This window comes from Gadus macrocephalus, chromosome 8, assembly GCF_031168955.1.
Source record: "Gadus macrocephalus chromosome 8, ASM3116895v1".
NCBI lineage: Eukaryota > Metazoa > Chordata > Actinopteri > Gadiformes > Gadidae > Gadus > Gadus macrocephalus.
The window spans coordinates 19,084,913-19,110,324 of record NC_082389.1 but is presented as its reverse complement, the minus strand read 5'-3'; the positions used below and the strand labels follow the sequence as shown (position 1 = coordinate 19,110,324).

General features: G+C 44.1%; 1 protein-coding gene across 15 annotated transcripts in view; it reads left to right on the top strand.

Moving 5' to 3' along the window:
* Positions 1–1,118: 1,118 nt before the first annotated feature.
* Positions 1,119–25,412, top strand: part of kif20ba (kinesin family member 20Ba) — a 48,463-nt gene continuing 24,169 nt past the window's right edge. For 5 of the 15 annotated variants that reach the window (XM_060059782.1, XM_060059781.1, XM_060059772.1 and 2 more), the window contains exons 1-16: positions 1,120–1,251; positions 1,590–1,650; positions 1,753–1,864; positions 5,460–5,552; positions 7,722–7,835; positions 8,506–8,644; positions 14,502–14,686; positions 14,881–14,935; positions 15,028–15,228; positions 18,596–18,707; positions 18,984–19,055; positions 20,638–20,784; positions 21,682–21,844; positions 23,747–23,896; positions 24,136–24,255; positions 24,490–24,629. In XM_060059782.1, the coding sequence (XP_059915765.1) occupies positions 1,757–1,864; positions 5,460–5,552; positions 7,722–7,835; positions 8,506–8,644; positions 14,502–14,686; positions 14,881–14,935; positions 15,028–15,228; positions 18,596–18,707; positions 18,984–19,055; positions 20,638–20,784; positions 21,682–21,844; positions 23,747–23,896; positions 24,136–24,255; positions 24,490–24,629 (1,799 nt within the window). In that variant the 5' untranslated portion in view covers positions 1,120–1,251; positions 1,590–1,650; positions 1,753–1,756. The other 10 variants (XM_060059779.1, XM_060059780.1, XM_060059777.1 and 7 more) reach the window with 9 other exon arrangements.

Genomic DNA, 25,412 nt, shown 5'->3' with positions numbered 1-25,412 from the left:
GTATTCAGAATATATAATTTTTTTTGTCTACTTTATTGTTTAAAAATCAATCTAATACTGGAAGGCCACATATTCACAAACATACAGTATATGCTAACATTAATTTAAAGTACATTCAAGTTTTTATTTGGTTAGAATATAGTCCAAATACAAAAATCAATACAATCCTTTTTGTTAGCACTAACATTTGAGACGGGAAAACTGTATTTTTAGATTTTATTAGCACCCTTTTTTATTAAGGGTTTAACAATTGTTGCAAAAAGAGAAAGGAAATACATATTTTGACATAAACTAATAACATATAAATAACGGCCTGCATGTTGGTGATCTTCATGAGCCTGATAACCCTTGAACATTTCAAGGTCACACAGATTCAGAAAGGTAGAACTCAGTGCGTGGCTGATTGGTGCTATCTGACGTAAAGGGCAATCCAACAATATTTAACTACTGCAGCTGCAAGAGTTTAAGTGAGTTCAGCTGTAGTAACCGACCATATTCCTGTCCCCTGATAACCTCTTGTACAGATGCAAAAGACTAACCACAAACTGAAATAATTTATTAAATTACGATTGCTGTATTTTTTTACCTGATATTTAGAAGTGCACATATTCTGGGCTGCCTTGATTAGCGAATAAACAGCGACTTTCATACATTAGGATACCATTCTAAAGAGAGATTAAGACATAATTTTATAAACATTGTACATTCCAGGTTAAAACAACAAAAACATGAGTCCAACTTTTTCAGTTACAGTGTTTACGCATGTCAAATGTGTTGGTTGCAGCAGGAACCAGGGAAGCCAAGTTCCTACATAAAACAATGCAAGGATCAGAAATAATTAGAAGCACAGCTGTTCGTTAACAAGGAGTCCATTTAACAGTAACGGTAGCCCCAACTTTTCTTAATGCGCTACTTGGAAACCAAAAATGTAATGATACAACAAAGTATCAGTGTGTATTTCATGTGGACACACGTGTGTGTGTAGGGCCTACTTCTGTAACAATTTTGTGTCACATGCCCGCCAGGCGGGGTTCACATGCTCGCTAGGCGGTGGCCCTCCGCTAGGTGGCAGTAGGCCCGCCAGGTGGCGGTCCACAGCTAGGCGGCGGTAGTGTGCTCCAACAGCCAGGAGACAACATTCTACTTTCCGCAGAGAAATTATTTTCCGCGGTGTTGTGATTGGTCAAATCTGAGTTGGATTCAAAATAAGACCGCGACTGTTTTAGCTCCGCGGTGATAGCCTTTCCAAAGGTATGTTGAATTTATTTGGTAATAAGGAATAGTTTGACGTGTATTTTCTTTGATGGAAGTGAGTGGACGCATCTATGAATAAAACAAGGCGTTGACGGTCTTTTAGTCCAGAGACTGGATGTCACCGTCGTGTACCAGCGGCTAGGAAATCGGTGCTACAACCCCCCGTTCCCTCCAGAGCTCTTTTCAGGAGGTCTAATCCCATGTATGATGGATTGACCGACCAGTATTTCCCCTTTTCGGGATCATCTTTGTATCGCATGCCTTTGGTTACCAAATCAACTATTTGCAGGATAAGGAACTCCGTCAGTCTGTCACTCCATGTTTCTGTTTTCTAGTTGAAGGTAACCAGGGTGGGTAGTTGAAGGTAGCCAGGCTGGTTCGTTGAAGGTAACCAGGGTGAGTAGTTGAAGGTAACCAGGGTGGGAGGTTGAATGTAACCAGTGTGGGTAGTTGAAGGTAACCAGGGTGTTTGACTGAAGTATGCTCCCGGTCTCCCAGGTTGATGATGGAGTCTTGCTTCAACACCAGGCGTGAGCAGGTGGAGCCCTTAGGGGTGGAGGACCTGAAGAAGGACCTGTCCATGGAGTTCAGCACCCTCCCATACTCTGAGGTACGGCTCTCCTGCTTGAATAATACAAAGGAAGAGAAAAATTGTGGGGGGGGGGGGGGGGGGTTAATAAGGGTGATTCCAGGGGCACAGCACTGACGGGGGCGCCCCATAGGACACTGGTGGTATTATTAAAACTCGGATATTATTTAAACAAATCGGATTAAATCATCAAATTAAGGTGGTTTGTTTTGTTGTGGTTTGTGATTCCATTGTACAAAATCATTAGAAAGTCTTCACCCTATTATCAACCCTCTCATTTGTCATTATTTGGTACAGCCCAGAGGCGTCGTCAGGCCCTTTTTACTGGGGCACGTGCCCCAGTAAAAGTCTCCAGTGCCCCAGTAAAATTCCATTGATCATCATTAAATTAATCTGCAGAAGCGCCGCTCTCGCTATGGAATCGGCAGGATTCATCAAGTGCATCTCCTGCTGCCTCGGGAGTCTTCAGTCGAGCCTGCCACTTACCAGCCAATCAAAAAACGAAAGGGGCCACATAAAAGCCAATCAGAAAATAGCACTACTGTATCTGGGTAAGATTTAACGCAACAACCAATGAAAAAAATCAGTTATTTCCGGATTCGTCCACGTGACTCTTCTGAATGTTTCGTTGGAAACCACGGGAGCTGGGAGCTGGAAACAGCGCAGAGTATAGTCATCTCCTGTTTTAACGTTACAACAAATGCACAACTTGTTTGACACAAACAATGACAACTTGATTGCTGTTAGAGAATGTTGCCCACATAAATAGCACCAGTTTTTCAATACTGAGCGTCTGTAGCCTGTCGGTTTATAACACACACGCACGCACGCACGCACACACGCACACACACACACACACACACACACACACACACACACACACACACGGAAAATGAATAATCTTCAAAATTTGAGGAAGTTTTAGTGGCCAAAAACTTCCTTAACACTAAAAAGGAAATTATGGATAGACAGGGTGTTTTTAACATACTGGATCCAACAATGTTCCCAACACTGAAACAGATAATTCAGATTGCACTCACAATTCCTGTAAACAGTTGTAGTTGTGAGCAATCTTTCAGTGTGTTGAGAAGGCTCCACACCTGGCTTAGGTCAACCATGGGGCAAGGAAGGCTTCACCAACTTTCTCTTTTGTCCATTGAAAGGGAGCAACTATGCAAAGTGAGTCTAAGCCAAATTATTGACCGCTTTGCCACCATGAAGGCGTGGCGATACAGCTTAATAGTGAAAAAATAATAATTTAAAAAGGCTCTATGCAGTAGTGTATGGCCTTATTTAGTTAAATTTAAGAGCTTTGATGTTCTATAACATTTTCCAGGTTGATTGGTGACAATGAGCCACCTCACCTTAAGTCAGAAATTATATTTTAAACCTTGTTTCTGGCCTTTGTAGTCCATGTCGTTCTGGCAAAATTATGCTGTTTCCACACAGCTTCTAAATAAATATAGATGTGTAGACTTCTCCTGATAAAGAGGTGAAGGCCATAAAGAGACTTTTTGTTTATTTGTCAGTTACCTTATTTGTAAATCTTTGAGATGTGTATGTGTTTAAATACATATCATTGTACGGTACTCATGAATCTATCTTTGAATCTTTACCTTTACCAGTGCTTTAATATAGCCTACAGTATGACACTGACAATGATTTTGAAGCTCGTACATACCCTTCTGTATCCATCTATTTCATATTGTGCCCACGTAAGAAAATAAAATAAAATAAGTATTGGCAGTTGGGGGCCTGTGCCCCAGTAAAACTCTAGGTCTAGCAACGCCCCTGAGCCCAAGTCTTACGCTACTGCAGAGCAAAGTAGCAGCCAGGCAGTTCGTGGTGAAGCAAGTGCAGAGTAGACTGCTAGTGTCTTACACTAGCAGTCTAAAGTCAGCTTGACTTTTAAGTTTTGAGTCCGCTAAAATGACAAGTAGTCTACCCTTAGATTAATAGCTGCTATTTATTGTAGGCTAATGCCGCAAATCAAAACATACAAATACATATTTAGTCATGCCCACGCCACGTCAATCCAATCAAATAGACTGTTGGCAACATTGTTTAATATGTTCAGATAATTATGAGACATATTCTGAATTATATGATGTATCTTAGAGTCAGGGCCCTCTTCAAGCCATGATGAACCCACAGAAGAAACCAGTGAGGTTGAAATAGAAGAAGGGGAGAAAGAGGACAGTCTAAGTAGAAGCAGCACTGTCACAGTCTATTAGCTTATTTCTGTCTAAAGTAACTACAAGCCAGGTAAATGTGTAACTAAATACTAACTAAATATCTAGTGTACAAAGTAGCCTAGGCAAGTAGGTTTATCATGTTGTTATTCAGTTGTTATTCATTACTGATGATAATGGCTACCCAATTTTGACCTAGTATTACCCAATATTTAATGATTATAACTGAATTCTGTCAGGGGGCCCAGAATTCCTAGGGACGTCCCTGACTTTCATCACCAGTGTGTCAGACCATGTCTGACAATCTCTTGATAGATGGTGTATGTCCTGGTCTAGGGGTTTCCTGTATATAAATGTAGGTGTTGGGTGGGGTTCTAGGTGGTGTATGTTCTAGGATGTGCTCTAGGTGTTGTGTGTACTAGGGGTTGTTCGTCCTTGGTGTATTTTCTAGCTGGGTAATGTTACAAGAGGTGTAACATACCTCGTAACATACATATGTTATCAAGGTAATGTATGTTGGATGTTGTAGGTTGTTTACTAGGTGGTGTATATTCTAGGAGGTGTATGTGCTAAGAGGTAATGTAGGTTGGATGGTTTACTAGGTGGTGTATGTGCTAGGTGTTAATGTATGTTTGGAGGTGTATATTCTAGGTGGTGTATATTCTAGGTGGTGTATATTCTAGGAGTTGTATGTACTAGGAGGCGTTCATACAGTGTTTTCCCCAGTAAATGTCTTATTCAATGTGGTCAAGGAGCGGGGGGTTGTCTCCATTTCAATTCAATTCAAAAAGCTTTATGACACGACCATTGTTGTGAACAGTATTACCGATGCATTATTGATCTTTATTTTTTACACCTGATGGAAGTATGTTTTCTTTCCCTACAAGAGTTTTCTACTTTGTTAATGCATAATAATTGAAAAAAATATATTAAAAAAAATTTTATATATTTTTTAGTGCTGTCAGTTAAACGCGTTATTAATAGTTTTAACTTTTTTTTTTTTTCTCAAAACAAAGAAGCAGTAGCCTGACTGCTATGTTCAAGGCAGTATGTTTGTATGTTCATCGTTTAATTGCACTATTGGCTTTTTTTTTGTATCGTCCTGTTTTGATCAGTGTATTCCATTGTTGTTATCAATAAAAAAACATTTGCACAAGGCAAGCCGATGCACTTCTCCATGTTGATAAGAGCATTAAAATGAGAAAAATTAATGGGACAAAGAAATCAAGGGATATTTAGCATAAAAGAAATTAAGCGTGAGTTAACTATGACATTAATCGCGATTAAATATTTTAATCGCTTGACAGCACTAATTTTTTTATATACATTGGTCGTCAAGGTGGGGCCCTGTTGTTGTCAAGGCGGCCGCCTTAACAACACAGTGCTGGGGGAAACACTGATGTATCTTGGGCGGTGTACTCCAGCAGGATGCGGTGGTGGACGTGAAGGAACATCTGGAGGTCTACCTGAGGATCAGACCTTTCACCACAGCAGAGAGCGACAGCACTGAGTCCCAGGTACTACAATATGTACCAATAAGTACTACTATGACCAGGTACTCCTTCTACTGCATGTACCAATAAGTACTACTATGACCAGGTACTCCTACTGCATGTACCAATAAGTACTACTCTGACCTAGGGCTGCTAAATTATGGGAAAAATCATACTCACGATTATTTTGGTCAATATTGAAATCACGATTATTCAAGCGATTATTTTAGAGTTTGAAAACATGATGTATTTATTCAGCATGTCTCTCCCAGATTGTTTTTTTTAACTGAGAACTTAGAAACTTCGACAAAAAAAAATACACAAAATGGTCTAAAGGAAAATGTTCAAATCTAAAATAATGTATCCAGCTGTTCATTAATCGCCCAGCACTACTCTGACCGGGTACTACTATGTACCGGAGTGGTCAAATCAGTGTGTGTGTGTGTGTGTGTGTGTGTGTGTGTGTGTGTGTGTGTGTGTGTGTGTGTGTGTGTGTGTGTGTGTGTGTGTGTGTGTGTGTGTGTGTGTGTGTGTGTGTGTGTGTGTGTGTGTGTGGAGGCTTCTCCAGTGAGGAGAGGGAGGAGGATCCTGCTTAACATTGTTGAGAATAAAAAATGGAGATTTCCCAGAATACTGTAATGAATTAATGCCCTTAAATATCCTTAGCACCCCTAACACCTATTGAAAATGACTACTTGAGGAAGTTCCTCCCTCAGCCTCCACTGACTCCCATTCATTTCCCGGCAGTGTTGGCGGCAGGTGTATAACATGGGGTTCAATGGGGGAGAGGAGGAAAGTCCTCCTGAGTGGGTGTGACTAGCTATGGGGTTTGAATCTCTTCACCAATAGGCTGGAGCCCTGGCTGCTCTATGAAACAATAAGAAGGAGCCCTGGATGCGCTATGAACCAATAAGAAGGAGCCCTGGCTGCGCTATGAACCAATAAGCAGGAGCCCTGGCTGTGGAGCAGGCCGGAGGGAGGGGTTATCCCCTCAAGTCTAGGCTAAGAGAACCAACGAACCCGGCACTCAGGCTTATGCCTCGTTTCCACCGAGCGGTGCGGTGCGACCCTGTTCGCTTATATTGGTACTTCCACCACCAAAAGTTAGGCAAGGTCCGAAATAAACACGCCGAGTGCCACGCTTATTTTTCGGCACTCCTCTGTTGGGTTACCAAGCCGTCTGTAAGGTTGCCGAAAACGTTGAGCTAAACACGCTGTTATTCTGAAATCGCTTGAAAAAGATCCAATTTGGTATGAACAGGTCACTGATATCTTCATAACACATGAAGATTGAGTCCCTCAATCTTAATTGGCTTAACACCATGGCCAACATTCTGAAACATCCATTAACATCCACATTTGCCCCAAACAATGTTAGGCTTACAGCTCATGTAAATAGTTGTGAAATAATGTTTTGTTTTTTAATTGTTTGTTACGGTGACCATTCTGTTTGATATTGTGGAAAGGATGTTAGTGAATGATGCATTTTTAATGGCATCACTTTTGGTCTTGTGACTCTTGTGACATTTTTCTTGAAACAGATGTATCTGAAAATAAACAGCCAAATTACAACCATTACCTTCAGTCATTAAGGGGTAAAAATAGGCCCAATGATATCCCAGATTTCTTTATTTTGTTTTACAAATCAAGAGTTGGCCTTATTTGACTAATTTACTTTGCATCCTTTCCTTCTGCCCTTGTAGTCCATTTCAAAGACATGCTGCCCACCAGCTTTCAAAGTACAATGCTCCCACTGGTGGTTTTGTATCAATTTTATTCACATAATCATCCCTCGCTGCTATTTTGTAGTTCTCCAAAACACCCTGAAACAACTTGAGTCTCAAATACTTATGCCACCATACGCCACTAACAGTGCAAGCAGGCCAATGGCAACCAAGCGCGCAGTCCTTCCTCGCTCACTTTAAAAATCACCAGCCGCCAATGATATGAACTGTCACTTCAACCTCTTAAACATACCGATCTGAATGCATGTACTACAATATATATGTACTACTATATCACTAGCCAATGCTCAGTCTCTCTGTGTGTGTGTGTGTGTGTGTGTGTGTGTGTGTGTGTGTGTGTGTGTGTGTGTGTGTGTGTGTGTGTGTGTGTGTGTGTGTGTGTGTGTGTGTGTGTGTGTGTGTGTGTGTGTGTGTGTGTGTGTGTGTGTGTGTGTGTGTGTGTGTGTAGGACTGTGTGACCATGGAGTCTCCTGAAACGGTGCTGTTGAAGCCTCCCAGGAACTCGTCTAGACTCAGCGACAAGTCTGTCCCTCAAACCGGCCAACGCTTCCACTTCTCAAAGGTCAGTACCCCCTCCTACACACAGGTCTGTACCCCCTACACACAGGTCAGTACCTCCAACACACAAGTCAGTACCTCGAACACACAGGTCAATACCCCCTACACACAGGTCAGTACCCCCTACACACAGGTCAGTACCCCCTACACACAGGTCAGTACCTCCAACACACAGGTCAGAACCTCCAACACACAGGTCAATACCCCACTTTTGTATTTTATAGCAAAAAAATGGCCGCGTCAACACAGACAACAGCCCCCGAGGGGGAGAAAGAAATTGACATTCCTGACCATTTCAAAAGCAAAGTGTGGCGCTACTTTGGGTTCGAAAAAATACAGGGGAAAAGCCCCTACATATAGGTCTGTAGCCCCTACACATAGGTCTGTAGCCCCTACACACAGGTCTGTAGCCCCTACACACAGGTCTGTAGCCCCTACACACAGGTCTGTAGCCCCTACACACAGGTCTGTAGCCCCTACACACAGGTCTGTAGCCCCTACACACAGGTCTGTAGCCCCTACACACAGGTCTGTAGCCCCTACATACAGTCCAGCTCTGTTCTGGCCTGGAGGTCTTATGTGCCTGACTGTTTGATAAATGGAAGTGCTATTGTAGTGTGTTTCTGTATTATTCGGTGGGCAGACTGACTGTGTGTATCTGGTTCCTGGGGCAGGTGTACGGTCCTGAGACCAGCCAGCTGGACCTGTTTGATGGCACGGTGAAGGATCTGGTCAGACATGTTCTGGAAGGAGGAAACTCTCTGGTGTTCACGTACGGTGTCACCAACGCTGGCAAAACCTTCACCTTCCTGGGTCTGTTACATCACTCCCTCACCTTCACCACACCTTAAACCCTTGTTGTTCTACCGGAGCAGCCACAAAGTTAATTTATCTGATCAATATTTTTCAGAAAATGCGTATTTTTTGCAGCTATATTGAAGGATTCAGTAAATCCAGCATTCATATTGTAATCAATGCATATTACATCATACATTTACTAATTGTAAAGGCTCACAGGACAACAGGTTTCAGTCTGCTAGGCGGTGGGGGTGAATTACTCTATTGACACCCTCTGCTGATGTTTTCATAATCATATTACAACATCTACCTTTAAAATAACCTAAAAGTTAATGTGACTGCTTTCATTTATGCTGAACCGATAGTTTCTCTGAAACATTTTGTTGTTCAATTTGAGTACAAATGTCGCATCCATAACGCTGGAATCCCTCATGGAAGCTGCGTTTGAGGCATACAGGTGTTTTAAAGGTGTTTGAGGTATGCAGGTAGATTCATTGTGTGTATAACCGTGACGGGTCTAAAGGTATATTAAAGGGTTAGGGAGCAGAGAGCAGAGAGAGAGGTCATGTTTCCCGAAGCTCCGCTAGGCATTGGAAAAAACTACTTAATTCATCGTTCAGATCTACTTTATCTTATTTTATTTACCTAACAGTATATAGTTTGTTTCCGTTGTCCTCAATCGCTCGATTCAACAATACATTTTGGCACTTTTTACTCCCGGATCAGACCGCAGAAAAAGCCTTGGACTTTCCTATCGCCAACATGCCTCTGTATTCGGATATCTCAGGCACGGAGACTGGGAAATGCTCAGACTGCACCAAACTGCAACAGACATTGGCTTTATTTGAAACGAGACTAGCAGCAGTAGAAAAATGCAAAGGACTCCTACAGGATACAGTGCCGATGGGTGAGTTTGCTGAGCTCACTCAGATACAGCAAGATGATCAAAGTTACACTGTATCCTTCCCGAAGCTGGACAAGAGAGAGACAGTTCCAGCTGCGTCTCACTGGCACAGAGTCGGTGCTAAGCCAAAACAACATATCAAAGTGAATCAACAAGTTCACTCAACACCAAATGCTAAGCTACCCAAAGCTAAAGTTACATGTATCAGCCGGATTAGCCCATCACTGAAATTAACCCTGCCACTGAAGAACCGGTTCCTGCCACTTCAAGAGTCCACGAACGCGCCTGCCACCGATGCACCCCTGAGCCCCGAGATGCGTCCGGACGGACAGTGCGGACAGAGACGGAACAACCAGTCGCCACGGAGGCGGGCTGCGCATGTGTCTGCCACCGTCCAACAAGGGCCCATCTCAGAGAAAGCAGATGAACCAGACACTCTGATTATAGGAGACTCAACTATCAAGGATATAACCGGTAAGAAGATCAAAACAGGCATCTTCCCATATGGAATGGTTAGTGATATCAACCATAAACTAGCCAAAATCATATTGGAAAACCCCAAAATCTCACAGATTATTGTGCATGCAGGATTTAATGATATTCAAAGAGAACAGTCAGAACTTCTGAAGAGGGATTACACTGATCTATTGGATACACTGGACAAAATACACATCAAGTCTTTCATCAGTGGACCCATACCAACAGTTGACAGGGGAATAAACAGATTCAGTCATCTACTTGCACTGAATACATGGCTTTCCAGAGTCTGCAATGAAAGAGGAAGGGGCTTTATTGACATTTTCAACTTATTCTGGGGGCGCAAATATCTTTTCAGAGCAGATGGCCTACACCCAAACAGGTTAGGCTCAAAACTGTTGAGGGACAATCTTCTTTTCTCGCTTTCCCACAAATCTCCATGGTCTGACGCACAGGCCACAATCAGAGCACAGGTTGAGAAGAAGCGAGACTACAGCCTCCCCCACACAACTACTCTGCCACTATCTGACACACAGATAGCAGACAGCCCACAGCCATGGTCTGACGCACAGGCCACAATCAGAGCACAGGTTGAGAAGAAGACATGTATCAGCCGGATTAGCCCGTCACCCGAATTAACCCTGCCACTGAAGAACCGGTTCCTGCAACTTCAAGAGTCCACGAACGCGCCTGCCACCCATGCACCCCTGAGCCCCGAGATGCGTCCGGACGGACAGTGCGGACAGAGACGGAACAATAACCAGTCGCCATTGAGGCGAGCTGAGAAGAAGCGAGACTACAGCCTCCCCCCCCCCCCCCCCCCCACAAATGTGCTCTATGTCCACTATCTGACACACAGATAGCAGACAGCCCACAGACCTTGAAGAGAGACAACAGCCCGCCCGACGTCATCAACACTGTGCTGAGGGGGGTGGCCGGCTTGGCGGGGAACGACCACCCCCTTCCCCTTCCTCTGCATTACCTCATTGACGATGACCTCCAGCCTCATCTCTCCCACAGCTATCTCTCCAGCCCCAATGTCTCCTCCCTTTGCGATTTTCCAGCCGAATATAAGAGACTGGAATATGTTGGAATATCTGCGTCATTGATAGCATCGCCATATCATGGCGACAGGCTGATAACACCCAAGAGGATGGCGCCCCAGCCCCCCCCCCCTATACTGATAGTAGTCCTGAGTATTACTGAGACAAAAAAGGGTTCAGCCGTAGACACAGTATAAAGGAAGTTTCACATAATCTGCTGAACCCAAGGTTGCCTACGTCAAAGCAGGGCAACTTTCGCATTCATGCTGTAACCACTAAGAGAGTAAACAAAGGGAAACTTAGACACACTGCTAACCTCACAAATCTCATATCTATTGCCTCCAAACCAAAAACAACCTTAAAGCCTATCAACAACACCATCAGGATGGCTCTACTTAATGTGAGGTCTCTTAATAACAAATCATTTTTAGTTAATGATTTTATTACCACTTCTAAACTGGATTTTATGTTTTTAACTGAAACATGGCTGGAACAAATTAACAGTGCAACCGTTCTGATAGAGACAGCTCCTCCCAACTATAACTTTTTTGATGCATGTAGATCTGGAAAAAGAGGTGGAGGGGTTGCTGCTATATTTAAAAATGTATTTCAGGGGAAACAGATGTTATTTGGTGATTTTCCATCGTTCGAATACCTTAGTGCTGTATTGAAATGCTCCCCCAGAGTTCTCCTATTAATTATTTACAGGCCACCCACATATTCTGCAAATTTTTTCGATGACTTCACAGAATTATTGTCTAGCATCTCCACAGAATTTGACTGTCTAGTTATAACTGGTGACTTCAATTTTCATACTGATGATTTGAATGACAAGTGTGCAAAAAAACTTTTTGCCTTTTTGGACACATTTGAACTGTCTCAACATGTGAAAGAGGCTACTCATTGTAAGGGGCATACTCTAGACCTGGTTATCACAAAGGGCCTCAATGTTTCTGATCTCTCTGTGACTGATCCTTCCTTGTCTGACCACTTTTGTGTTTTCTTTAACCTATCTTTTATTCCCGACATACAGACAAAATCAAACACTGTCAAAAAACGGTATATCAATGAAGATTCTAATGTACTTTTTAAAAAGGCCATCTCCTTGCTACCACCTCTAAACCCATGTTCTGCTGATGATCTTGTAGAAAACTTTAATTTGAAAATTTTGAAAGTCATAGATGTCATTGCACCTTATAAGGTTAAAACGATTTCTGGAAAGCAAAAGGCACCCTGGAGAAAAGCTGCTTCTGTAACAGCACAGAAAAAGGAATGCAGGAAGGTTGAACGCATCTGGCGTAAAACAAAACTTCATATTCACCATGATATCTATAAAGAGAGCCTCCGTGCCTACAATTTAGACTTAAAAAATGCTAGAGAAACATTTTTCTCCAATATCATTAAAACCAACACTAATAATGCAAAAACCCTTTTTGCAACTGTTGACAGACTGACCAACCCCCCAACAGAAATTCCACCTGATCTCCATTCCACGCAGAAATGCAATGAGTTTGCAGCTTTTTATATTGATAAAATTGAAGGTATCAGACGCGCCATCAATATCTCCACGTCAAACAAAAATGTTGGACTACCACCCTGTTCAGGCAAAAATTACGTGGCAAGGATGGCATGCTTTAATGTTATAGACTCTCAAAATCTTGTGGAAACTGTGACACAACTAAAGCCATCCACCTGTTGCCTTGATACTATACTTACCAACCTCTTTAAGAATGTTTTCGACTGCGTAAGCAGTAGACATATTGCTGATAGTTAACAACTCTCTCCAATCAGGCAATTTCCCAAAAGCTTTGAAAACTGCAGTTATTATACCCCTTTTAAAAAAGTGGAGCCTAGATGCCTCTATTATTAACAACTACAGACCAATATCAAATCTACCCTTCATAAGTAAAATCATTGAGAAAGTTGTCCTCCAGCAACTAAATCACTTCCTGGCATCAACTGGTTGCTATGACACCTTCCAATCAGGATTTCGACCCCTGCACAGCACTGAGACCGCCCTTATTAAAGTTGTAAACGACATCCGTCTTAACACAGACTCTGGCAAAACCTCAATACTAATGCTACTTGACCTCAGTGCTGCATTCGACACTGTAGACCATACATTACTTCTGGAAAGGTTAGAAAACTGGGTGGGGCTTTCAGGCACTGTCTTAAATTGGTTCAGGTCCTACCTACAAAATAGGAACTACTTTGTTTCCATTGGCGACTTTTTATCAGAATCAACCAACGTGACATGTGGAGTCCCACAAGGTTCGATCTTAGGACCCTCTTTATTCAACATCTACATGCTCCCACTAGGGCAAATCATGCAAAATAACAATATTGACCATCATTGCTATGCTGATGACACGCAAATCTATGTATCGCTATCACCAAATGACTATCGGCCCATAGATCTGCTGTGCCAGTGCATTGAGCAAGTGAAGGAATGGATGTGCCGAAATTTCCTTCAACTAAATGAGGACAAAACAGAGATAATTGTATTTGGTTCTAAAACGGAAAGGCTTAAAGTAACCCAACACCTTCATTCTCTGTCCCTGAAAACCTCAATCAAAGCCAGAAATCTAGGGGTTATCATGGATTCAGATTTACATTTTGACAGTCACATCAAATCAGTTACAAAATCGGCATACTATCACCTTAAAAATGTAGCAAGACTTAGAGGGCTCATGTCCACCGAAGACTTACAAAAACTTGTACATGCCTTTATCACTAGTAAGCTTGATTACTGCAATGGTCTCCTTACAGGTCTCCCAAAACAAACTCTGAGGAAGCTTCAGCTTGTTCAGAATGTTGCTGCTAGAGTTCTAACAAAGACCAAAAAATTTGATCATATTGCACCAATTCTGAAATCGTTACATTGGCTTCCTGTAGGTCAGAGAATTGATTTTAAAATCATGTTGCTTACCTATAAATCCCTACATGGTTTAGGCCCAAAATATTTAACTGATATGCTTCCACTACATCAGCCTTTTAGACCACTAAGAAGCTCTGAGACCAATCTGTTAATTATCCCCAGAGTAAACACAAAACATGGGAAAGCAGGATTTAGTTACTACGCAACAAATAGCTGGAATAAACTCCCAGAGGATTTAAGACTTGCCCCAACTCTGAGCACCTTTAAAACAAGACTGAAGACTTTTATGTTCGCTATAGCTTTCTGCTAAATCTGAAAGACATTGCACTTTCTAAAAAAGCTTTTTTAACTTTGCCTTTATTTTCTATTTTAATACTAAAATGCCTTAAATTCTATTTTTTTGCATATGTTTTTCTTTTACTTACCTATTATTTTATTTAATTGTATGACAATGTTTATATGTGAAGCACTTTGAGTCTGCCTTGTGTATGAAAAGTGCTATATAAATAAAGTTGCCTTGCCTTATTCTGAGGAAGTGGAAGTGCGTTATAGTGTTTGTCTGGTCGCCAGGTCCCGACGGGGATGCAGGCCTCCTGCCCCGCTCCCTACAGCTGGTGTTCCGTAGTGTGGAGGAACGCCTCTCCCCGCACATGGCCGTGAAGCCACACCGCTGCAGAGAGTTCAGTAGACTGACCCGGGAACAGCAGGCTGAGGAGGCCCTGGCCAAGAACACCCTCCTCAAACAGCTCAAAGAGGTGACACGTCTTTCCCTGTCTCTGGTACCTGTCTCACTGTGTCTGAAACCGGCCTCACTGCTTCTGAGACTGCTCATGGCTCAGTCTGCTGTCTCCGTACCGGTCTCACTGCGGCCTGTTTCTCGGCTCGGACAGCTCCAAGTGGGGAAGCACCTGTCTCACCCATCTGTCTGTCTGCTCATCTGTATGTCTAGAGTGAAAAGGCCAGTGCCAGCCAGCTGTGTTCCACCAGTCAAAACTCTTCAGAAGGTAAATCCAATGGTCTGGTTTATTATAATTGTATATCTATTATTCAATAGTTGCAGATGGTCGGTACGATGGGTTGTGTGTGTTGTCTGCAGGCCCCAGTGTTCTTGGCTCCCTGCTGGAGGACCCAGTGGTGCTGGATGTTGCCCCAGACACCAGCTTCTCCATCTGGGTGTCCTTCTGTGAAATCTACAATGAAAACATCCATGACCTGCTGGACGCCGGGCCCCCAGGGGCCCCCCGCCGGGCGGCGCTGCGTCTCTCACAGGACATCAAGGGGAACTCTTTTGTCAAAGGTCAGCTGTGTGTGTGTGTGTGCAGGTGTAAGTGTGTGTGCAGGTGTAAGTGTGTGTGCAGGTGTAAGTGTGTGTGCAGGTGTAAGTGTGTGTTCAGGTGTAACGTGTGTGTGTGTGGTTGCAGATGTATCGTTGCATGTGTGTGCAGGTGTAACGTTGTGTGAGGGCAGTTGTAAAGGTGTGGGAGGGTAGTTGTAAAGGTGTGTGTGCAGGTATAACATTGTGTGAGGGCAGATACTCTGCCCTCTATGAAACTCAAACTTTTGCTAATGTAAGTGAATCTCGCCTTGGCCTACTCGCATGTTAAAACAAAATGTTTTTCTCACGTCACTCCTGGGGCCATATTCACAAAGAGTCGTAGCGCTAAAAGTAGGTCATAAGTGGTGAATTTAGGAGAAACTCCGAAAAGATAATTGGCATGTCACTCTTAAATTTAGGACTCCTAATAGAATTTACTAAGCAATTCACAAAATATTTTAGGCCTAAAAGTAGCACCTAATTCTAGAAGAGCTTAAAAGTCCTCGAGAGGACTCCTATCTCAGTAAGATCTATTCACAAAGAATCTGAAAATGGCTGCAGTGAGACGAAATGCTTTGTAGACAATGGAGGACTGCTAATTGATAAAGAGATATAGGGTAATTCGTGAGGGTATCAAATTTGTGGTTGAATTAGTACAGGATGCAATACCGTCCCCAACAAACGGGAATGACCAAACCTCTCTGGAGATAAAATGTTTGGCAACACTTCGATATTTAACAACAGGGAAAATGCAACTTTGAAATGCTGACGATTTAAGAATATCGCAAACATAAGTGATGGTTAAAACACAATGTTAATTATGCAATATATAAATTAATATTCACTTTAATCATTATTTATTGAAAAAAATTCTTTGAAAAAAATGACTAATGAAATTAATGATCCTTATTTAGTTAAAAAAGAAAACAACCTAATTCTTACACGGCTACTTGCAAAAACGAAAAAAATCCACTTTCCTTGACAGCGGTAATTATATGTTTAGCAACGGTGAATTATCAAATAACTCACCGCCGGAAGTTGTGAAGGCCCATGCAAGTGAACGTAGCGCTTCACAGCATTGAGAAGAGCTGTGTAATAAATATATATAACTACTCTTACTTATGATTACTATCCATCATTTATCATAAGATGATTAATTGTATTAAGTTTAGAAAAGCTCAGTAGAAATTTGTCCTGGGACCAGTTGGGCTTTCGCATGCGTTTCACGTCTTTTTTTCCGCTTTCAATCATCATGATAGAAGGACTTGAACGGAGGTAAGGGCTGATATTTAAATTAAGCACTGAAAATATGCTCAATAGTTTGCAGGGTGCTTCAAATTACCTTCTTGATATAATGCAATTTACTTATTTTTATTGTTTGCTTTCTCTCTTTTTAACGTGCATACAACGTCATTACTGTTGTCTGCGCAAACTTGTCATCATGTGTGTATTATGCTAACGGCACTGTCCATAAATATTTGGCAGGTCTTTATTTGTAGCCTATGTTGCGGGGATGTTGCAGATGAGTTTTCACGAGACCGCCTGGACTCAACAACCAATTCCGCACTGACCGCTTCTAAACTCGTGCACGTCACTTAATTCACTCTTAGTGATTTATCCTTGCTATGAGTACGTCTCAGCAGCTTTGTGAATTACTTTTAAGAAAAAACTCCTGCGAAAAAACGTTTAGCGCGAGTTAGGAGCACTCCTAGCGGTAAGATAAAAAGCTTTGTGAATACGGCCCCGGATGAGTAAGTCTACACGCACGTTAACAATTTACAACAGCCGAGATGCGAGTATGCAGGGTATTACTATAATCACACAGGGAAAAAGAAGAATGGAATACTCAACCCCTATGGCCGTTTGCTAACCTCTAAAAAAACTGTTTCGATACAACTGCACACCTTAATGCCATCAAAATAAATAGGGATGCACCGATATGAAAATTTTGACCGATTCCGATATTAAAATTGCTGTTACGCCCGATAACCGATATTTACCGATATCGATATTGGTATAAAAACAAGTTTCTATGATGATTTTGTATACTGAAGAACATGTAAACACTGTGAATATGAAAAAAGTTATTTATTTATTTATTTACCAAAACTTCGAAATACATTGTTTCTTCAACAAGTTACAGGGCATCCATAACAAACACAAGTTACTAACAGTGTTAGTTTTAGGCTACTTTTACAACTTGCATCTATGAAAAAGTTTGGATCATAAATCAGAATAACGATCACAAATCAAAATATCTTGACAAGGTTTTATAACTTAAATCAAATTTGCCAATATTCTTGGAAACCAGACACTTGTCTAATAAATTGCAAAAAGTGTTTCAAGTTTAAGTCAATTTCAACTCAAATCTGTGAAATAGACTAAATCAAATGTATCAAGGGAGGTTGGTTGTAGTCTTTTCACTCGGTTCTAGCCCTACTGTTGATCCGGAGAACCGAGCGAAAAGACTACAACCAAACATAAACATATCCGCTTCCGGTTCCGGTTTCAATGGGATTACGGAACGCCAAATAAAACACAACAGAAACTGTATTTCGCTACGATAATGTATATAATGATTTGACACGGCATCCTCCGCATTACTTCGGCTTTGCAAGTAGTGCATATTGCAATTCGAGTACCTTCATTTGAGACCGTAAAAATCCGCCGACATTGATTCTTTTCAGTTAAGGTGACAAACACTCCTGTACTGCCTCTCCGTGCGTCTCTGGCTGCGTCACTGACAATGTCACATGACCAAACAAGCTGCGCATGGGCAAAAAACACACACAACGGCAACTAGACTAGGAAATAAATATCGGCTGTTAATATCGGACCAGTTTTACTTATCGGGCCGATGCCGATATGTTAAAAAATGACTAACATCGGCCGATAACGATATCACTGCCGATATATCGTGCATCCCTAAAAATAAACTTATATTCACGTACCGCCGAGCCAGTAAACATTGGCTTGTAGCACTAACCGCTATGTAAATAAACGAACAATACAAATAACAGTGATAATTATAGGTCTTTGAATGTAATTCGCCCAACACGCCTGGCCACGCCCAACACGCCTGGCCACGCCCAACACGCCTGGCCACGCCCAACACGCCTGGCCACGCCCAACACGCCTGGCCACGCCCAACACGCCTGGCCACGCCCAACACGCCTGGCCACGCCCAACACGCCTGGCCACGCCCAACACGCCTGGCCACGCCCAACACACCTGGCCACGCCCAACACACCTGGCCACGCCCCAAAGCACCTGGCCACGCCCAACAGGCCTGGCCATGTCCCAACAAAGCTGGCAACCCTCCAACGTGTGTGTGTGTGCTTGTGTACAGACCTGCGCTGGGTGCAGGTGAACAGTGCTGAAGAGGCATTGAAGGTGATGAAGTTGGGCCGGAGGAACCAGAGTTTCGCATTCACCAAACTGAACCAGTCGTCCAGTCGCAGGTACTCACACTCTATGGACCTCCAGCCCCTAGCGGCCATCTTGGTTCTAAATAATAGCTATCTGGACCTTAATGCGCTCCAAGATGGCTGCTAGGTGAATAATGCTACCTTTCTGCACCTGGCCTTTATCCGGACAGCATGTTCTCGGACAAGGCGTATATTAAGAGATCACTATGTGGGGTGGCTCAGCCCATTACTGCTAACCATGTAGGCAGTACGCCTCGTAGCTCTGTGGCTCTACCCGCTGACTCTCTCTGTATCTGTGTCTGTGTGCAGTCACAGCATCTTCTCCATCCGCATCCTGAGGACGGACCAGGCTGGTGTCCCCAGGGTCGACGGCATCAGCGAGTCAGTACTACACTAGAGTCCCTTACTAGTTAATATGTGGTGTGGTTGTGTGTGTGTGTGTGAAGAAGTAAGGTTACTACACATTAAGGGCCCTATTTTAACGGTCTGAAACGCAAGTGAGAAGCGCCAAGCGCAAGTAGCTTTGTGGGCGGTTCTATGGCGATGTCGCTAGTTTACCGGCGCGAATAATGACTCTTGCGCCCGGCGCTAATCTAAAAAGGGTTGATGGACGTATGGTTTGGACGTAACGCGCAATAAACCAATGACAGTGCCATCTCCCATCCCCTTTAAGAGCCATGAGCGCATTTGAATCTGACGAGTTGATATTTTGACAGCACGTCTTCAGTCTTCGATGACAGATGCACATGAATTTCAAACTTCATATGGCTCCGTTTATGGCCAAATAATATGGCCTAAGTCATACATGGAATAAGGTTTTCTTCCACAACTTCAAATACTGAGTCCTATTTAATGTGGTTCTATTTAATGATATACACAATACATTATAAACATTGTTTCTTATCAGTATTGTATGCATTATCGTTATCAACCTGTGTTCCTAATATGCATGTGTCCCCCCGTTAATATACATTGCCATGGACTGTATTATGCGTTACGTGTTTAGTTTGCGTGTGTTCAAACAGATGGACGCGCACCCGCACGCGTGTGTGTGTTACACATACACACACGCGCCCGCATTCATTCATTCTTTTTAACACTCACTCGTGGTAAAACAATGTTTACTCACGATCAAATACTCATCAATCCTAAACGTTATGGGCATGTACACAATGTCTGTGTCAAGAAAATATGCGTTTGGTGTACGTTGTTTGCAGATGCATTGATTTAAAAGTACAACTTATTACCGCTGTTCTTTCCCAAATAATATACCGAGAATGTGTGGCTAGGTAGATGAGAGAAGCAAAGTGTATGTGCAAGGTGCACAAGCAACATTATGCATGCGCCCTTAAAGTAGCATCTGAACAACGCGCCACTGACTTTACTGTAAACCAGGTATTTCCTGGTTTGTGGCGCAAGTGGTTTCTGAAACGTCAAAATAGCACCAGGGAACGTTTGCGCCAGAACATGCCTCCTCCTTTCGCCGAGCCGCCCCTTGGGGCGCAAGATCATTCCCTAATTTACCGACACGTGGCGCAGGAGGGAAAAGAACCCTCTGCTCCAGTTGCAAACTAGCAACGACACATGCGCCAGTGTGATTAAGTCAATTGCGCCGGATGCAAGATAGGGCCCTGAGAGTCCCCTACTTGTTCATATGTGGATGAAGTTCTTTGATTACTCTGCTATTATATTGTGATATGTAGTATGTGGATAAGGTTATAGAGGGAGGTGATACATAAGTCTAATCTACCGGCTGTTTGTATGTACCCCAGGTTCTCTGTGTTACCTGGCTTGTTGTGTTCTCTGTGTGTTATCTGGCTGCTTGTGTTCTCCAGGTTGTCTCTGATTGGCTGCTTGTGTTCTCCAGGTTGTGTCTGATTGGCTGCTTGTGTTCTTCAGGTTGTGTCTGATTGGCTGCTTGTGTTCTCCTGGTTTTGTCTGATGGGCTGCTTTTGTACTCCAGGTTGTCTCTATGTGACCTGGCGGGGTCTGAGAGGTGTGCTAAGACTCAGAACCGTGGGGAGCGTCTGAAGGAAGCAGGTAACATCAACACCTCCCTGCTGACGCTGGGGAAGTGCATCAACGCTCTGCGACACAACCAGCAGTCCAAGTAAGACCACCAACTAGGTATACAGCAGGCTAGCTTCCCGCCGGCTTGCAGACTAGCTTCCCGCCGGCTTGCAGACTAGCTTCCCGCCGGCTGGCAGACTAGCTTCCCGCCGGCTTGCAGACTAGCTTCCCGCCGCTTGCATACTAGCTTCCCGCCGGCTAGCATACTAGCTCACCGTTGGCTAGCATACTAGCTCACCGTTGGCTAGCAGGATAGCTCAACACAAACTAACACGCTAGCAGCTTAGCCCACCACCAGCTAACAAGCTAGCAGGCTAGCTCACCACCAGCTAACAAGCTAGCAGCCTAGCCCACCGCCAGCTAACAAGCTAGCATCCTAGCCCACCGCCACCTAACAAACTAGCAGCCAAGCTCACCATCAGCTATCAAGCTTTCTACCTACAAGCTAGCAGCCTTGCTCACCACCAGTTAACAGGCTAGCTACCTACCTGCTAACAGGCTAGCTCACCACCAGCAGGGAAGGTCAGACCTGCTCAATACCAGCTAACAAGCCAGCAAACTAGCTCACCTCCAGTTATCAGGCTAGCTCAACAGCAGAAGGCCAATTCAGAACATCTCACCATCAGTCTACAGGCTTGCTCCCCACCAGCTTCCAGGATAGTTCACTGACAGCTAACAGGCTAGCTCACCACCAGATAACCAGCTAGCTCACCACCAGCTAACAGGCTAGCTATCCTCCAGGTTACAGGCTAGCTCACCACCAACAAACAGTCTAGCTCAGCACCTGCAGGCCAAGATTAGCTAACTAGTAGCTAACGGGGCAGCTGGCATAAGGAAGGCCAAATAAGACTTCTAAATGGTCTGACCCCCTACTGAATGATCTGACCCCTACTGAATGGTCTGACACCCTACTAAATGGACTTACCCTACCCCACAGGCTGCTAAGACACATCCCGTTCAGGGAGAGCAAGCTGACCCACTACCTGCAGAGCTTCTTCTGTGGTCGAGGCAGAGCCTGCATGATCGTCAACGTCAACCAGTGTGCCTCCATGTACGACGAGACACTCAACGTACTCAAGTTCTCTGCTGTCGCTCAAAAGGTGCTTCTCTCTCCGTCCCTCTTTCAACTCTTCATGCCTTTCCCACGTTACAAGGCTTGGTCGGTGTCCGGTACGGTTGCTCAGGGTATTAAGAAATCCCCAAACACATTAGTTCCTCTGTCTCTTACATCTGTTTCCGTCATTTTATGAATTATTTTTCATAAGGTAACCAATAGATCGAGAAAATATGTATAATGGAATAGTCAAAATAGTATTGAGCTTTGCTCACGTCACGGATGATAGCTCACGACGGCAAGCAGCCAATTGCTTAGTCATTTGAACTTGGCCCATTGATCACGCCTCTTGTGCTGAAGCAAAAGAGAGCAACTTCCCCAGACCAACGTGCAATCTACGATTGAGCTTGGTCTGGCAATAGCCAGGCTACCGCGATGCAATTATACGGCAAATTCCTAGGATAATCACGCCGTTAAAAGACTGATGTAATACTCATCCTATAGCCTGATGAAGACGAGCTGATGCTCCGTTAATCCACCAACACATCCTATGTATTTAGAGGATTCGATTAACAGGAATTTTTCTTTTTAAGTTGGTGTGTTTTGGAGACGTTAGTTTCCCTGTTCACTAACTAAAATTGTCTATCTCCCTTTTCATAGAAACTTGGTATCCAAATCTAAACTGTTATACAACTGCACAACTTCATGTTCTCAAAAGCTATTTGTATTTCAGGTACCACAGTGCAAATAAACACGCGCTAACCGCTATCTACAATTACAATTAGGGCATTTAGCAGACGCTTTTATCTAAAGCGACTTACATCGGTTAATACACACATTGACACACCGACGGCAGAATCAACCATGCAAGGATACAGCCAGCTCGTCAGAAGCAGGTAGAGTTAAGTGTCTTGCTCAGGGACACATCAACACTCAACTAGGAGGAGCTGGGGATCGAACTAGCAACCTGAGCTAAGCCGACCCCGACCTATCTAGTTGAATGATCAATACATATAACAGATAGTGCTGATTATAGGTCTAGGATTGTAGTCTACCATTATGGATGTTCAATACATATAACAGATAGTGATAATTATAGCTCTCGGATTGTAGTTTACCATGGATGATCAATACATATTACATATAGTGATAATTCTAGGTCTATGGTCGTTCACCACTAGGGATGCAGTCAGAACACTGTGTTGAGAATCCTAAATAGTCTGTTTCCTCCACCATGACCTGTAACTTGTTCAGTGTCCATGGTGACTGTGACAAATATACCTGAATGAGATTGGTTAAATGGATATATACGTTGGGGCAGCAGGGCAGGGCTCCGGCGGGAGACAATCGCGGTCAACAATCATGGGCAACAATCCCTTTCTCCTCCATTTCGCGGTTCAGTCTACTTCAGATTGATGTGGAAGTGGAAGAACCAGAGACGTCTGAGAACCTGACACAGTCGTTTGAGATTCATAATATCGTCTGGAGGCGCACACATATATTTTATGATATAGATATCTATGTATAATATGAAATTATTTAGGTATAGGACTCCCGCCGAGGCACTCCTGGTGCCGCCGAGGCACCAGGAGTGTTCTGGTGGTACCGGTCTATGGTACCGTGGCAGCAATTTTTTTCCTCCTTGACCCGCCTCTCTCCTCTACAGACACCGAAACGGGGCGTTAGGGGAAAGCTCAATGTGCGACTGGCTCGTAGTGGCTGTAATTCTGCACCACGGCGAAATTTTAGGAACGTCTTCGAATGCTATGTTAGGGGCCCACTAATATCTATATTAAAGCATCCATAAAGTACCATGCCATGGGACCTTTAAGGTGTGTGTGTGTGTGAGATATATAGGGTATTTGCATCTTTTGTGTTCCTGGAATACGTTTAAGATGATTACCCATCGACATAAAGCTATAGTTTGTGTGTTATTCTTTGTCTACAGGTTGTTGTGTTGACCTCCAAGACCCTCCCAATCAAGTCCCAGAGGGCTGCAAGGGATGTCTCCTTCCTCATCAACAACACCGACCAGAAGAGCCTGACTCAACGGAGGAGCTCTCTGATGGGCTGGGACTCTAGCCTGGAGGATGTGCAGGTAGGGGTCCCTTCATCTGACCCTGGGGGTCCCTTCAGATGACCCTGGGGGTCCCTTCATCTGACCCTGAGGGTCCCCTCATCTGACCCTGGGTGTCCCTTCATCTGACCCTGAGGGTCCCTTCAGCTGACCCTGGGGGTCCCTTCATCTGACCCTGGGGGTCCCTTCAGATGACCCTGGGGGTCCCTTCAGCTGACCCTGGAGGCCCATGTGCTAACTGTGTGTTTTGTATCTAGGAGGAGGAGGAGGATGATGATGAAGAGGAAGAGAGCCTAATGGAGGACACGATGGAAGAGGGCAGTAATGGTGAAGATGATGAGGAAGAAGACAAGGTTGTTGTGTGTAAAAAGATCTACCAGGTTAGTCTGACCAAGAGCTAGGTGTGGTCCGTGTCAGTAAAGGTAAAGGTAACCTTAAGTACGACTATAGTATTGTGTGAAGGTAACCTTAAGTAATGCTATAGTCGTACTTAGGGTTACCTTTACATAATACTAGTAGTTAAGGGAAACTTGACATGGAAAGGCCACCATGGGATCCCCTGTAGCGCCGGCTGGTAGGCAGGTCTGGGCTAAATGGCCGACTGTGCTCCTCAGAGGCAGGTGTCTCAGCTGAAGGAGATGCATGCGTGGCGGGAGGAGCAGCAGAAGCAGAGCCTTCAGCTGGAGCAGCGCATCAGGGAGGATGTCAGCTCGGAGTACTCAGCTCTCTTCTCTGAGATGGAGGGAGACTACAAGTAAAAGCTTCTTGTACTAACGTTGTCCTTCTAGCTTTGATGTAGTCCCACTAGAGACCTGGCTCACCTCTCTCCTAGAGACCCTGGCTCACCTCTCTCCTAGAGACACTGGCTCACCTCTCTCCTAGAGACCTGGCTCACCTCTCTCCTAGAGACCCTGTCTCACCTCTTCTAGAGACCCTGTCTCACCTCTTCCCTAGAGACCTGACTCACCTCTTCTCCTAGAGACCCTGTCTCACCTCTTCTAGAGACCCTGTCTCACCTCTCCCCTAGAGACCTGGCTCACCTCTTCCCTAGAGACCTGGCTCACCTCTTCCCTAGAGACCTGGCTCACCTCTTCCCTAGAGACCTGGCTCACCTCTTCCCTAGAGACCTGGCTCACCTCTTCTCCTAGAGACCTGGCTCACCTCTTCCCTAGAGACCTGGCTCACCTCTTCCCTAGAGACCTGGCTCACCTCTTCCCTAGAGACCTGGCTCACCTCTTTCCTAGAGACCTGGCTCACCTCTTCCCTAGAGACCTGGCTCACCTCTTCCCTAGAGACCTGGCTCACCTCTTCCCTAGAGACCTGGCTCACCTCTTCTCCTAGAGACCTGGCTCACCTCTTCTCCTAGAGACCTGGCTCACCTCTTCCCTAGAGACCTGGCTCACCTCTTCTGTTAGAGACCCTGGCTCACTTCTTCTCCTAGAGACCCTGTCTCACCTCTTCTAGAGACCCTGTCTCACCTCTCCCCTAGAGACCTGGCTCACCTCTTCCCTAGAGACCTGGCTCACCTCTTCCCTAG